Source organism: Pinus tabuliformis, chromosome J (assembly GCF_031772625.1).
Source record: "Pinus tabuliformis cultivar Carrire ecotype Pingquan chromosome J, CPIR1, whole genome shotgun sequence".
In the NCBI taxonomy this organism is placed as follows: domain Eukaryota; kingdom Viridiplantae; phylum Streptophyta; class Pinopsida; order Pinales; family Pinaceae; genus Pinus; species Pinus tabuliformis.
Window position 1 is genome coordinate 529,260,442 of NC_142295.1, and position 15,226 is coordinate 529,275,667.

The 15,226-nt window shown below is 37.8% G+C and overlaps 1 protein-coding gene across 2 annotated transcripts in view; it reads left to right on the forward strand.

Moving 5' to 3' along the window:
- Positions 1-15,226, forward strand: part of LOC149228080 (anaphase-promoting complex subunit) — a 381,219-nt gene that overhangs the window by 230,095 nt on the left and 135,898 nt on the right. For both annotated transcript variants that reach the window (XM_089378045.1, XM_089378044.1), the window contains 2 exons: positions 10,259-10,336; positions 10,475-10,704. In XM_089378045.1, the coding sequence (XP_089234171.1) occupies positions 10,259-10,336; positions 10,475-10,704 (308 nt within the window). The remainder of the gene's footprint in view (positions 1-10,258; positions 10,337-10,474; positions 10,705-15,226) is intronic.

The following is a 15,226-nucleotide window of genomic DNA, read 5'->3' on the forward strand; positions in this document are numbered from 1 at the left end:
CAAGGTCCCGTGTCCCGTATTTTACGTGTCGGACACGAAAAAGGCCCTAAAACGTGTTGAAAACGTTTTTCATCGTGTCCTGTAAAATGTAAAACGTATTCGCCGGTTTTCGTCATGTCTTGCATCTGGAAAACACGTATTCCGTTGATAGAAAACGTTGCCTGCATAAGTTGCAATTTTTTTTGAAAGAAACAAATAATTTTTGAGTGGGGCAGCTTAATGATCAAGTCTAGGCCCTAGTATTGATATGCTATTCATGGTAATATTAAATTCTTAAAGTAAAAGTGACATTCTCCTTAATCTTCATTTTCATCCTTTTACTTAAATTTTTAACATTACCATGAAATGACTCAGGATGTTTGAGAGTGGTTCCGACCTCATTGGATTTCATATGGAGAAAGTAGAATTTTAGATTTCATTCAAAATGTAGCAGACTTATCAATTTTTCAGGATTTCAGGATTGGGAGATTGTAATGTTTCCAAGTGACACCACTTGCCCGGGCTACCCCTGCCACCAGTAGAGGACGTGGTCTACCTCCTATAGCTCCTACTTCTAGTTCTTCAGCTTCTAGAGCATAACAAACTCCACTGCCAACTCCACCAGCACCAACATCTACATCTAGAGGGAAAGGGAAAGCTGTGCCATTTTCTCACAGGAGGGGCAGAGGAAATCAATAGGATTAGACTTAGTTATTTTCTTATGTGCTTGTAAGTTGTAGATGAACAATGAACATTGAATATTCAAGAATCAAGACCGAGCATATCACATTCTAATTTCTAAATAGCAAATTTTGATTCTATTTATTTTTTTAAAGTGAACTATGAACTTTGAGAAGTAATTATATTTTAATTTGATTAGATACGCTGCAACCTGCAATTTAATATGGATAAAAAACTATATATATATATATATATATATATATATATATATATATATATATATAACGTGCCCCCCGTGTCCTGTTTCCAGGTCGCTGCGTTTCGTATTGAATACTCGTATTTACGTGTCCTCCGTGTCTCGTGTCCTCGTGTCATGTGACTTAGGTTGAAACTATTTCGTGATGATTTTATTTGCAAGATTTATACAAAGTCATTTAGCTTGGAAACCCTAGGTCATTTAACCTCTAGGTATTGCTAGGGAAGCTTCCCTTGTAGAGATAAGCCCCTAAGGTGACAGTGGTGGTTGATCTCTTTGTTGTCTTAAGACCTAGGTTGTCTAGCGAGGCTTTGCACTAGGCTCTTAGATTTTGCAATAATAGTGCCAACAAGTTTGAAGAGATTGATAAAAGCACATAATTAAACTTTATTTTGCATTAGCTAAGAGATTGAATGCACCATAAGGATAGATACATGATTGGTCCAATGATTTTCCTTTGCAAAATATAGAATCTAGAATAGGAGAAGAAGAATGATGAAATGTTGTTGTTTCTTGGAAGAAAACTCCCATCTTCAACTCATAGTGCCTTCCTCCTTTCTGCTATGCATTAGCCTTGCATGAGAACTCTCCTAGCCCATGCACATTGATTTGTTCACTGTGGTGAAGTTTTGGTGGCTCAACAAATGAGTGGAGTAAGTGGAGTGGAGTAGCCATGCATTCTAGTTCTTCGAGATTCCTTTCCTCATTTGCATTAGTGAAGATGGCTTTCCCATGTACCTTGATTCTCTTGAGATGTGCATTTACACACTTGGCTTAAGTGGAGAGACCTACGTTCAACTGATGATAAACTACAAATAACATGACATGCACTTGGTCCAACTAGAGTCTTTCCCTCAAGAGTTGACTTAAATTAGTGAGGAAGTAATGGAGAGATGGCAAGGCGCCTTGCCCAAGTGGAGATACTCTTAGTTAATTGATGGCAAACTGATGTGAATTATGTCCTACTCTAGTCCACTGACAAGTTGTTTTGGTTAAATCATCAATGCTCAAGTGACCATCCAGTTTTCTAGATGCATGCGTCTAGTTAATTGAAACAAGCTACCTCATTAATTGCATGTGCCACCCGACTCCTTGACTCATGCATGTATCCTAGTCATCTCTAACTCAAGACATGAATGCATCCAATTATCTCATGGTCATACTTAGTGTTATGCATGTTCCTTGGTTATTCATGCTATGCCTTGACCTTGCCACACTGCGCCTTGTATAGATGCCACATATCAATGGTCATTGCCTAAAGTTGTGACATGTCACCACCTCAAGATGCCACATGTCACTCTACCTCGTTGACTATTAAAAATAGAAAGTGTTCACATTTCAATGAAATTATGCTGTTTGGATTTGATTTCCTACGAGGAGTTTGAAAATGTGCTCTAAATTTACATGCAAGGCTTTGGACCGAAATTGCTAAGATTAGAAGGTATCATGAACGCCGTTTGAAAAAGGATCATTAGAAACACGAACTTGCAAGCACTCCAAAAATGTGGACACTGCCATGCAGACCTTTGAACTCTGCGGCCTAAGTTGTAGGAGAGTTGGTGAAAATAACGATTCTTTCCAAAACCAATGAAATACCTGTGCAAAATCTCTAACTTAGAACCAATATCATATCATTGAACCATGTTGTATTTGAACTATGTGGGTACAACTTTTGACTTCTACAAAGTTCTCTCTAGGAATAACTTTGAACACCAACATATTGAAGCATGTTGGCCTTTAACTCTCTAGTTTGCAAAGGAGAAAATATGGGGGTTAATAATGACGACTCAAGGGTATCTGTGTAAAACCACTTGCAAACCGCTGTACCTGTTTCATGGGCAAGAGACTCGAATGTGCATGGTGCCTCTAATAATGATCAATTGGAAGGAGGTTTTACCCATATTTTCCCATTCAAAGTTGCTACTTGCTTCTTGTTACCCATCCATCATGTACTCTCCTCTTAGTGGAAAATGTGTTGATTTCTACACATGGAGAAAGTCAACTAGATAGATTTCAATAATGAAAACGTTTGCTAGGTGCGAAGGGACCGACCCAACTATAAGGTTAACGGGATGTGTTGAGTTCTACACATGGAGAAAGTCAACTAGTCAAATTTCAATAATGAAAACCTCTGCTAGGTGCGAAGGGACTGGCCCAACTATAAGGCTAACGGGCCCTAAGGTATGAGCACAACCTGCTAATGTGAATAATGTGTTTTAATCGAACATTAACAAGGGTCATTCGATCAAGATCCAATGGTGATTAGCCCTTTTGGATATGAAATGGTAGCCAACGAGGCTAACAACCATTGATATGCTCCAAATTCTAGACCACTCCTTAGATAATGTGTCAGAGTTGATGAGGAATGATTTGTTAAGGAGAAAGTCAATGATGGATTCCTTTCCCTCAATGCAACCTAGAAAACATGAAATATAGGAGAGGTATGGTATCATGTTCCTAATGTTGGATGCGGGAGACAACTGAATCATAACATATGGCTCAAAAATACCATGGTAGAGATGGATTTGTAATATGACTCAAGACTTCCTCTATCGTCTCTTAAATTTTACCCATCCTAATAGAATCAATGGTCAGGAAATGGCAACAAATGACCCTCATCTAGGCTCAACCTAAACAGAAGCATAGTTTACTGCCACAAATACTAACATGAAAAAGCTCGAAAGTTTGACAAAGACAACTATACTTGTATAGAGTAAGAGGAGATGAGAAGTTGATAGATGGGTCATTATATTTAATGAAATTTGATTGGATATTGAAATGACTACATTGAAAGAACAAGACTTGACAATCAGGAAAGAAAGGAATTTTGCAAATTGAGACTATCAACTCAAATGAAAAAGCGATTAAAAAATTCAATTACTCAATAGCAAGGAAACACTACCCACAAAAACCCCAAATTTTATTTATTTATGTTTTGTTTTTAAGTGAATCTTTTTACTGGAAATAGAACTTTAACCATTGCTTATGGATGGGTAGCCCCTCTTTTTCTGCTTCTATGTTAGCAAGCTGAAAAGTGTTAGGTCCCATAGTGGTATCGATATAATATGGGCCCAACCATAGACTATCATGTTGATTGGAGTAGAGTAGTAAGGGTTTTGCTTGCCTAGGTGCTAAGGCTAGGAGAGGGACCCATAAGACTGACACTTTAGCAGAATATTAATTTATTTAACTATTTTCTAAAGTTGGAGTTAGGAAAAATTAAAAATTCCTAAGTTAACTTATGCTTTAATCTTAGCCCTTCATCATGACTTAATCTCATTCGTTTGAAAATGATGTTAGGGTTGAGGTCGAAATTATAAGAGGAGATAGAGCAAGTGAGTGGCCAGTTTGATGAGCACAAAGAGTGTGTGGTTGGCTTAACAATAGAAGGTTTTTCAGTAGTCAACGAGTAGATCAGGGATCGAGAGGTAGGAGGGAAGAAGACGAATAACCTTAGCCCAACTCAGAACCAATGCGACTGTACAACAAGTTGCAGGCAAGGAGAAATCAACCTAGGCGGCCGTATAGTGCGCATCTATGTGCAAAGGAGCAAATTTGCACAAGCATTGCTCAGGGGTTGTCTTGATTTTGATTTAGATCAGTGATTGAGTGTTATTTGATGGAGAAGAGAAGCATTCCCTTGCTATATAAATCTAGGGAAAATTTATTATTTGCTGAGCTAATAGGAAACACAAATAGTTGCATGTTTTCCTTAGTGTTAGGGTTTCTTGGGTATATCTTGTGTTCTGTGTTGAATGTGCTTGTCTTTAGATTTATTATTTATTTTCCATTGTGCATGCTAAGTTAGAAAACTCAATGTATTTGCAATTTAAGTTTCTAGAACAACTGTTGTTTGTATTTTTGGTTTTACACTTAGAAAATTGCGAATTAGTTACTGGGTTTTAAGGAAATCTAACATGGTATTAGAGCCTAGCCGCTGATTTAAGACCAAACACAATTATTTATCTTCAGGAACAGGTGCTACGATTCAGAGGGAGCGAGTTTATCAGATGGATTTAGTCGCTAGGGTTTCTGAGCAACACACATATTTTTTGAGTCGTGCGATTTGGCAATATGGCTTATCAAGGTCTTAGATTTGAGGACATATTGGATGGGGAGTCCAACTTTTGTTTATAGCGTGATAGGATAGTAGTGATAATGTCCCATCGGCATCTAGTGACCCTCAGTAGTTGGCTTAGCATAATAAGAAGGATGTCAAGGCAAGAAGAATCATCTTGGAGGAGTCAAAGACCACATTATCCTTCACGTTGCTAGGAAGACGACAACCAAAGTGACTTGGACAATCATCATTGGTCTCTATTAGGGTTTGAGCGAGACCAAAAAGCTAGTATTGAAGGATAAGCCTAGGAATATTAAAATGACCAAGTCTTATTCTGTGGTGTCTTACCTCACCAAGTTTACCCAAGTAAAGGAAAGTTGGCTAGTGTGGGCGAGATAGTTCTAGATAATGATTTGGTGGATTTTTCTCTGTTGCTTTTCACTAAATCTTAGCAAGATTTCATAGATGGGATTTGTGCTAGAGAAAAGCTTCCTAATTTGGAGCAATTATGGAGTGACTGCGTCCAAGAGGGGATTCACAAACATGTTTGGTCTTGCGTTATGACCGAGGAAGATGAAGAAATTTTTTCCCTAGGTAGCAAAGGTGGCAAGTAAAAGGGTAAAAAGAGCATGGGTGGTGGAGAGCCGAGCTCCAAGGGCGAGAAGAAGAAAAGGATCTCAGCAAGATCAAGTGCTTTTCGTGCCACTAGTTTGTTATTATGCTACTAAATACCCTAGCAGGAAGAAAGGGTCCAAGAAGGACCAAGTACAAGCCTCTGTAGAGATGAGTTCTCTTCTCGTTTTGTGAAGGAGTTTTCACTCATCGCTTGCATCACAAGCTCAGTGGCTAGCAGTTTATGGTATGTGGACAGTTGTGCATCTTGTCATATGACAAGAAACAAGAAGTATTTCTGCAAACTGGCAGAAATGGACATGTAGTTCGACATTGAGATGGGATATGATGGAAAGTACTAGGTCGTGGGTATTGATATAGTTCGATTTGAGAGCGAGTCTAGAAACCCTCTATATTTCATCGTTTACTTACTCGGGCTTAAGAAGAGCCCCATTTCAGTTTCAGCATTGGAGGATAAGGGGTACGAGGTGATCTGCAGACAAGGTAAGGATTTTATAAAACCCTCATACTCTGAGGTGGCTAAGCAGTCAGGGTTAGGCACAGGACCTTGTATAGATTGTAATTTGAGACAACCAGAATATTAACTAGCAGAGGGGTCTGTGACCTAGGCAACGAGCTTAGGGAATTGTGGCATAGGCGCATGGGGCATCTGCACCATAATGCGGTGAAGATTCTTAAGGAGATAGCGACAAGGCTGCCACAGTGCAACATGGATCAACATGAGGTGTCCAAGGGATGCACACTTGGAAAGTATGTCAACACCTCTTTTCCTAGCAACGATAACAATGCTAAGGGTATATTGGACCTTGTTCATTTAGATGTTTGTGGTGCTTTCTCTATAATATCGCTCAGTGGTCAAGTGTATTATGCATAGTTTTAAAAACCAACTGACATGAACCGGAAACCAGTCAAACCGGCCGGTTCATTAGGCAATCAGGTCGAACCAGGCAAAAAACTTGGTTTAAGGGCCGACTTAGCCAAAAAAAGACAAAAACTGGACCAAACTGGCCGGTTTATGACGAAATTGGTCGGTTTATGGTCAACCTGGCCGATTTTGTCATAAATCGGCTGGTTCATTGCCAAGGTTGTGGCAGATCCATACAAAGTATTTTTGGAAGCTTACTAGGTGTTTTGGAGGGAATGTAAGGGTTGCTTCCCTCCAAAAACACCCTCTCCAAGCCTTTATAAGGAGCTCACCCCCCTCATTTGCCTCACACATCTCATTTGGAGTTTTTGTGAGTTTGATTGGGAGCTTGGAAAGTGTTGAGTTTTTGCTGGAGTAGTGGAACAATAGAGAGTTTGAGCTAAGTAGTAGCCATCATGCCTCCAAAAGCCAAGGATACTGCATGGGCTCATTGTGATATGATTGATGGCAAAATGATTTGCAAATATTACCAAAAGTCTATTGAAGGAGGGGCTATTAACAGGTTCAAGCCACACTTGGCTGGGATAAGAGGCCAAGTAAAGCCATGTGGGGCACCAAATGAAGTAATAAGGCATATTAGGGCAGAATACCTTCAGACGTTTGAGACTCAAGTCATTGAAACAATAGAGAAGTTTGTGACTCAAGCAATTGCAAAGTTTGGGAGTCGAGACTCAACCAACTGAGTTTGATCACAATGAGAAGTTTCAAGTGATAGTGCTGATCACTAATATCATATATGTAGACTCATAGTAGGTCAGTGGTGCCATAGTTTGTAGGCTTTGTTTTTGAACTCTAGAGGCCATTTAGAGCCTCATTGATTATATATTTTGTTGCTGATATGTATTGCACTTGGTGCCATTTTGATATATTTACCTTTACAAGGGTATATATATGAGCAAACTTTGCATATTTTGTGTCTATTGGTTTGGAATTATGGTTTTAAATCTTAAAAATAGTTGTTTTCATTAGAAATTAATTATTTCATGTGTTTTTCTTTAAATCGGTCCATTGAAATCTAACCAGTGCCGGTTTGACCGGTTCCAGTTTGAGACCCGGTTTATTAGGTGGACCTGTCCGGTCACCGGTTCCGGTTTTAAAACTATGAATAGGAGTATACTTCAAGAATCATGATCACAACGTCACTTCTTTATCACATAATTGAATCCATCAAGTCAGGGCATTCAATTTTACCATATGTCATAATTACTAAGCTCATCAAAACTTAACCATGGTCAACAAAAGATCCTGAATATCAATACTTCTATCATGATGGCTATCATGCTTATCGCAAGCATTATCAATAGTGTCAAGTTACCATATATAAGAATCAATTTGCAAGCCTTTTTTTATGAGATCAAGATATCCAAAATAGTAGATGTTAGCTTAACATCAATATATCAAAAATCAATATTTCTAAGTTGCTTCATAGAATCAAGAAATTCATCATGTCTAAGAAGTAAGATACTGGTTCAATACCAAGTGCACCATTTTATCATAAGTACCATGCATCCAAATCACTTTCATATGCATGCATGAGCCATTTGTGAAGGAGACATTCTCATCATACCTTAGGGCTTACCTTGCCATATATATTGTAGCTGAAACATAACATTGAAGCAATACACCATATGTACCTTGTAGTATTCAAATGCCTGTGCACCTTCTTATTTAATATAGGACGCTGTATAATTTTTTCAACTTTTCATCAAGTGCCTCTTTCCCTTTTCCAACGCTAGTTCTTATCTTCTTGCACTAGCCATGATCCTCACGAAGGATCCACTTATCACAACTCATAAGGAGGTTAGAAGCATTCAAATACTCAAATATACATGCAAGAAGTATAAGTAATAATCAAAACAATAATCAGATCCATAAGTCTAAACAAAAATAAAGACATAAAGGAGCATCATAAATCAGAAAGTACTTATCTTCAATGAGAGGTGATCATCTCCCTCTTGAACCAGTGTTGAAGAGCCATCATTACCCATTGTCCTTCAATAGTTCCACCAACTTGATCAACAACCAAACCTAATAGAGACTATCCCATCTAGGGCTTCATAAAATCTGTCACTAAGTGCTTGAGCATTTTCACATTGAGCATGCTAGGGTTTCTAGATATCACATCTCAAATCTTTGCCATAAACTAGGGTTTCTCTCATACCCCAACCTCATAATATCCATCAAACCCTAATACAAAAATTGCCTAAGGTTACCTTCAAACCTTAGTATTCTTTTAGGTCTCCACCATCTTTTCTTGCTTCCATCAGAGGTGTCTTCATAGGGGTGATCTTAAATGACTTTCCTTAGCCCAAGTCTCTTACCATGTTAATTTTTCTTAGGGTTATATTGTTGTTTGCTTTGATAATTGGATTTCTTCATTTACACATTTAATTCACCCCATAACATCATAACATTATTCAAATTTACATCATTATTCAACGACATATGCAACTATATCGAAAGAACAATATCATCATCAATGCAACGAAACATAAAGGAACAATAGAAGAAAAAACATTCACATATGGAGACACCATGATTGGTCGAAGACTAGGGCCAAACCCACTATCGGGAAAACCCTTTCAAATTCCTCTTCTTATTAGATTGTCATTGAATGAGTCAGAAAAAGAGAGTACATTGATCGATATTTTCATCCATATAACTATCCAACAAAAAAATCACTAAACAATATCCAAGAGATGAACCCAACCATGCTCGTACTCAAACCTTGATTCAGAAGCCTGTAATGAACTATCATTGTATGCGGTCAACTGCCGAACACTGCGGTCAACGAGCGAAAACTTCAATCAACAAGGAAATACAACTTTAGGTCCCAGTCGCAGGGAGGAAGTGGGCATGCGAGCAACTGGGAGCTTTCAATGGCTCCCTTGAGCCTGCAAGCCAACAACCAGTTGAATTTGTCCTTTGGTAAGCCTACGACTAAGAAACAAAACCCTAGAAAAATACACGTGAGCTTCAGACCCTGCAATTTCACCTTCGAGTGAACCCATTTCTCCGTGAACCTGCCTCAGACCTGTGCAAGCCAAAAACAAGAAAGAGAATAGAAGAATGATCCATGATGATGTCCAAATGAGGTAGAGGTCACTTGTATTTATAGCCTTCCAAGGGTGTCCAATTTGCTTTAGGGCTGACCTGATCAAATATGCACATGTGGGCTCATAATTCAAAAATATACTTTCCCTTGTCCAAATTAGATGATCTTTAGGTCGATTTTGGTCCTCTCGAAAAGAGAAATTCAATGCAATCCTCTCCATCAAATGAGCTGTCCAAAGTCGAATTTTGCCCTAGTTTCCAATTTTAACAATTATTTATATTTCTTTTATTCGAATTGCCTGTTACGTTCTTTTAGCATTTTAGTCTCAGCTGCCTATGTTGAAGGACTTTTGGGTTATATTTTGATCTTGTATTTTTATCAAGTGTCTTGACTCTTGATATGTTTTCTGTTCAATGGTTAATATTGTTTCTTGCTTCAATAAATCACTTTTCTTTGTTCCTTCAGTATGAGATAGTTATAGATAATGTACGTGGCATTTGAGCTTTTTTTTTAGGCATTTGGACTATTGCTATCTGGAAATTCTTGTTTCACTCATAACTTATTATTCTGAGCTACTAGATTATTACTCAGGTCGAAATGTGTAGTTTGCTTTATGATCTTGAACATATATTATTATGATAAGGAACCAGGCATTTTCTTGAATGGCAGAATGTACAAAGATCACCACTTTCATTTGGGCTAAAGGTTTCAACAAAGCTAAGAACATTTCCTGTTGATGTTTGCAAGGTAATTTGTTTGGTTTTATAGTCTGAAGTTAAAGTTAGTATTTGCCTCGACTAGTCTTATGATAATCTTTTCGATCAAGTATTCTTATTGTGATTTTGTTGATTTATCTGACTGTTGTGTTCTTGATGGCCACGGCAGGATCTGAGATTAAGCTGTTATGCACTGAGTGAATCTGGAATAGATCCATCTTCTGCGGTAACTGGTGGTCCTTTAAGTGATCTGTCTGTTACCTCCCTAGAAAGGTCTGGTGGATCAATGCTACTGGCAGGTGATGCATACAGAAATCATGGTCCCATTGCTCGATCTATAGTGCAGCTGGCTGGCAATTCTTACTTACTTCGGTCTACATCATGGGAGATGTATGGGAGGTAACGACTATGATTTGTCTTTTTGATTACCTTCCTTTGTCAACTAGATATTTGAATTCTAGTCTCGTGGATGGCTTTTCTTCTAATTCTGTAGATTGACTTGGTCAACTTGTATGGGAGGAAATAATGCCACTTGCATTTGGACCGGAGTTTCTGACTCATATCTGCAATTTTCTGATTCTGCTGATAAACATATATTTTAACCAGACCCAATGTTCTTTGTGGACTATTGACATATGGTCTTTTTTGGCTTTTCTAATATATGGCCCTTTTCTAATATGAATCTGTTTTTGATGACTGTCAAGGCTGCAACTTTAGAAACCAAACACGTGAGACTATATTCTATTTGTCTTGTGACAGGTGGTTTTAGATAACATAAGATGAGATAAGTTCATTAACATCCAAAAAATGACAAAAAAAGTAGGTCAACGGGACTGCTCAATGCGAAAGTGGCAATATGAAGTGGGTGTGTGAAGGTAACTCTTATAAATGCATGAAACCAAATTGATCACTATTGTCTAAGAGCAACTACCCTGATACCAAGATGAAATACAATGATAGGAAAGAGCCTCAGTGCTCCAAGCCTCCAAGAGCCTGTGGTTGGGCCAAGAAGAGAGGTTGTCAACCTTTGAAGTCGAGTGTGAATGTCTCTTACCATTCAAGATCAAATGAAATAATCTCTATATAGAAATTTGGTTGGAGTAGCTAGATCTGGCATTGGGAGTGCTTCTCTAGCTAGAAGAGGTGAACTACTGTTTGGATGTAGTGGAGGGGGACTGCCTACTCGGCATGCATACATTGTCATGAACCCTCATACAATACTTTGCATGGTTCTCTCTCTATTGGGAGTTGCACTACCTCTTGGGTCTAATAGATCTAGGAGCTAGAATGGTGTTTCCATCTGCTTTCCTCTTGGTGCCACTATCCACTGGGAACACCAAGAAAGTTGCGATCCATAGAGCAGTTTTTGATCTAGTGTTGTGGGGTGTGTGTGTGTGTGTGTGTGAAGAATGTGAACTCTAAGCTCTCCCAAGTATAATGCTTGACACTATCAGTTTGGATACAAGAAAAAGGTGGTTAGGGAGTTATAAGATTCTCTAAACAAGTAGTAGATTCAATTGTATATCTCATAGTATTGATGGCATTTGAATATGAAGTGTTCCTCTATCTTTGTCTCTTGTCTATGGTAGATCTAACATAATTTTCCCTCTTGTGATATATGGTTTTTTCCACCACTTGAAGCTAATATGTGTCCGCTCTAAACTAGCCTTGTGGGATCTTGAGCTTGTGCATCCAATGGAAAAATGTGTAAAGGGGCTGCATTATGAGGTTGTCTCTAAGTGCTCTAGGAAATGTTTTGTATAGAAAGCCATCTTGGGTGCCAAACCCATAGATGGCAACCCAAGTGACTTGGATATATTACCTATAAATTCCTTCATGATAATCCCATTCATCTATTACATATTAGGCAAGAGATGGCCTGGAGCATCCAAAGGAGTACCTAAACTAGGGAATGAAACTTATCAATATACCAAGTGACTAAAGGAAGCTTGAAACCTTTGAATACCTGCACCATGCTCTCCTAGTAGGGATGGGGGTTGACTAGGTGATGGCCTTCGAAGATTGATAAGCCAGGTAAAGTTAGAAATGCCTGCCTGCTATAGAGTTGGTAAATAATATATATTAAGGCAATGCAATAACTCTACCAATCAGAAGACAATCTCAATTTGGAAATGGTATGCCACAAACTCTACCTGGATGATGGGTTGGGGGACTATCCTCTCTTGCATCTAGTGATGTGGTGGAGGAAGATGGTTTGAAGTCTCTCAATACAGGCATAATCTGACTCATGTAGTCTTTGTCCCCAAATCTCTGAATCATACTGACAATGTTTCTATATGTTTTCTATTGGACCAAGAACTCTTGTGCATATAATCTTATCATCCAGGGTCTCCAATGTACTTGTGAGATATCATGCTCTGTATGTGTAGGCTACAAATTCTTAACTTGCATTAGTTTGTCTAATATGCTTCTACCAAAAGGAAATTGCATCACTACATTACATAAATCTAAGGTCCAGTGACTGCTGTCAATGATGCATATACTTGAACACTTGATGACTAAATGGGAACCATGCTGTTATTGGGGAACCTTCTTGCATGAGTTAGGTAATTCTTTTTCCTATAGATCACTACTCCCATTGTTGGGAACTTTGATAAAAATAGTCTATGAATTTAAATGCTATTTCATAAAGGAAACGCACTTGCATAAATGATAAATTAATTAAAGGAAATTAACAATAAAGGAGAGCAAAATGGATATGTAAATAAACATGCACAAGAAATGAAAGATTACTAAACTATACAATGCTCTTCTCTAATGAAGTGAGCTCTACCTCCTTGAACATGGCACCAAATTGAAACTACAATAGCATAACTCAAACCAAATCACATATCACCATAAAACCTACAATTTGAATCGGAGCAAGATCTTAAGAAATTTGTATTCTATTCCATGCTAAGTTGGATTGTGTGCTCTAAGAGTCCTTCCTTTTTGAACAAAAATGGCACTCTCTTTTATACATGAGCTTGTTTGAAACTAATATCTAGATATAGATCTAGTTGGAGGTAGAATATTCCTGAATGGTTACAACAAATGTCTAAAAATAGATCCACTTGAGAATATTCTCAAGTGATTACAAGAACTATCTAAATATAAATCCAATTGAACATAAGATATTCTCAAGTGGCTACAATTCATAAATGGTTCCAAGTTTCAAGCTAACTCCCAACTAATTGTTAAATTGGAAATTTGTCAGGTGGGTTACAATAACTTGCACAAAATATGTTCAAAAATAGTTATTAATGGTGTTGATCTCCCTAGATCAATGGCATATACATGGGAGACCTTCAAAACTATAAAAAAAATAAATATGCACACTTGGTGTAACAACCCATCTAATTGACCCATTAATAAAAACGTTAAACTTTATGATATATGAATATATCTATATATATACATTATATTTTATGATATATAGTTAGACTTTACAAATATAATTTAAAAAAATATATATATCATTAAATGTTTATAACATATTTTGAAATGTTATAAGTATATATATATCATTAAATATTTATAACATATACTTGATAAAATGTTATAAGTAAAAATCATTTAATGTTTATAAAATATATTAAATGAAATGTTATAAGAAATATCATTAAAGTTATACCATGTATTAAAGAAATGTCATGAATATATATATAAGTTAAAGTTATGAACTTATGCAATAACGTGTCAACGTAGATATCAATCAAACTATATATATATCAGATATAAGGGATCGTATAAAGAATATCTGAACTCATAAAGACTACCCTACCTACTGAGGATTTATTACAAAGAAATATCGCAGAGAGACATGAATGCTGAGAGGCGGTGGCTGCAAGTGGGAGGGCGGCCACCGCCAGGCGAGGGGATATATAGCAGAAGCCTGAGCCGGGAGCAGGGGGTGCGGAAAAACGAGAGAAGTATAGACTCATTAGCAGGAAACCCGGAGAAGAGATTTTACAGTGGAAGAGCTTTGAGTGATCTGAGTTCTGGGCACGGAGGGACAGAGAGCCTCTGTGGAGAGCTTCTCTGGATCGGGCAACCAGGTTGCTCTGTCTGGTCGGGTGGTATTGGCCATCTCGAAATTGAATCAAAGGATTACCAGTTCAGCAGCGGAATCGGAAGTCGGCAAGCAGCTCAGGTAGGTGCAGATTTCAATTTTATGTATTACTGTTTTCAAATTTCATATGCGTGTCTATCTGGTTACTGCAAATTAGGAATTAGGGCACTACACATGGTATCAAAGCCCGTTTCAAACCCTTTGGGACCTTAGGGCAAAAAAAAAATGGTTATAAAATAGCACCATTAAATCTGCGGGCCTCCCTGACTTCAATCGTGACCAGCTTCAATCGTGACAGTCGCAGACTCACGCCCAATAATGATGTTAACATTTTACCAGGTTAAAGCTTCGCCCTTTGTATGGGCTAGTTGTTGTCGATAGTTTATAAATTTCACTTTTACAAACAATAATTAATGTAAAATCCCTCGCTTATTCGTTGTTTCGCTGAGGGAATATTTTGACAGAAAATTATGCATGCTCAGAATGGGTGTTTCGAATTAGACATTAGACGTTCTCGAGGTTTGTTGTATTTCACATGTTTTATGACGAACAAATTCCCGTCAAAGTTTCCCAGATGTTGTGGCGTTAAAATGTTGTTATTTTTTTATTTATTTAGCGCATCACAAGAAACATTATATAAAATTAAAATTAGTATGTGTATATTAATAAATATGCCTGCACATCATAGGATCTCGCTATCCAGGTCTACTTGAGGGCGGGTATCATTCGAGTCTCGTTCACAGAGTCTCAAGTGTGGCATTGCTTTGCAGTGGTCCCTTGTGTAACTTTTCTGATGTGTTAAGAAATAACCACTATAGGTAATCCCTCGTCTCACGCCAACCAAGCAGA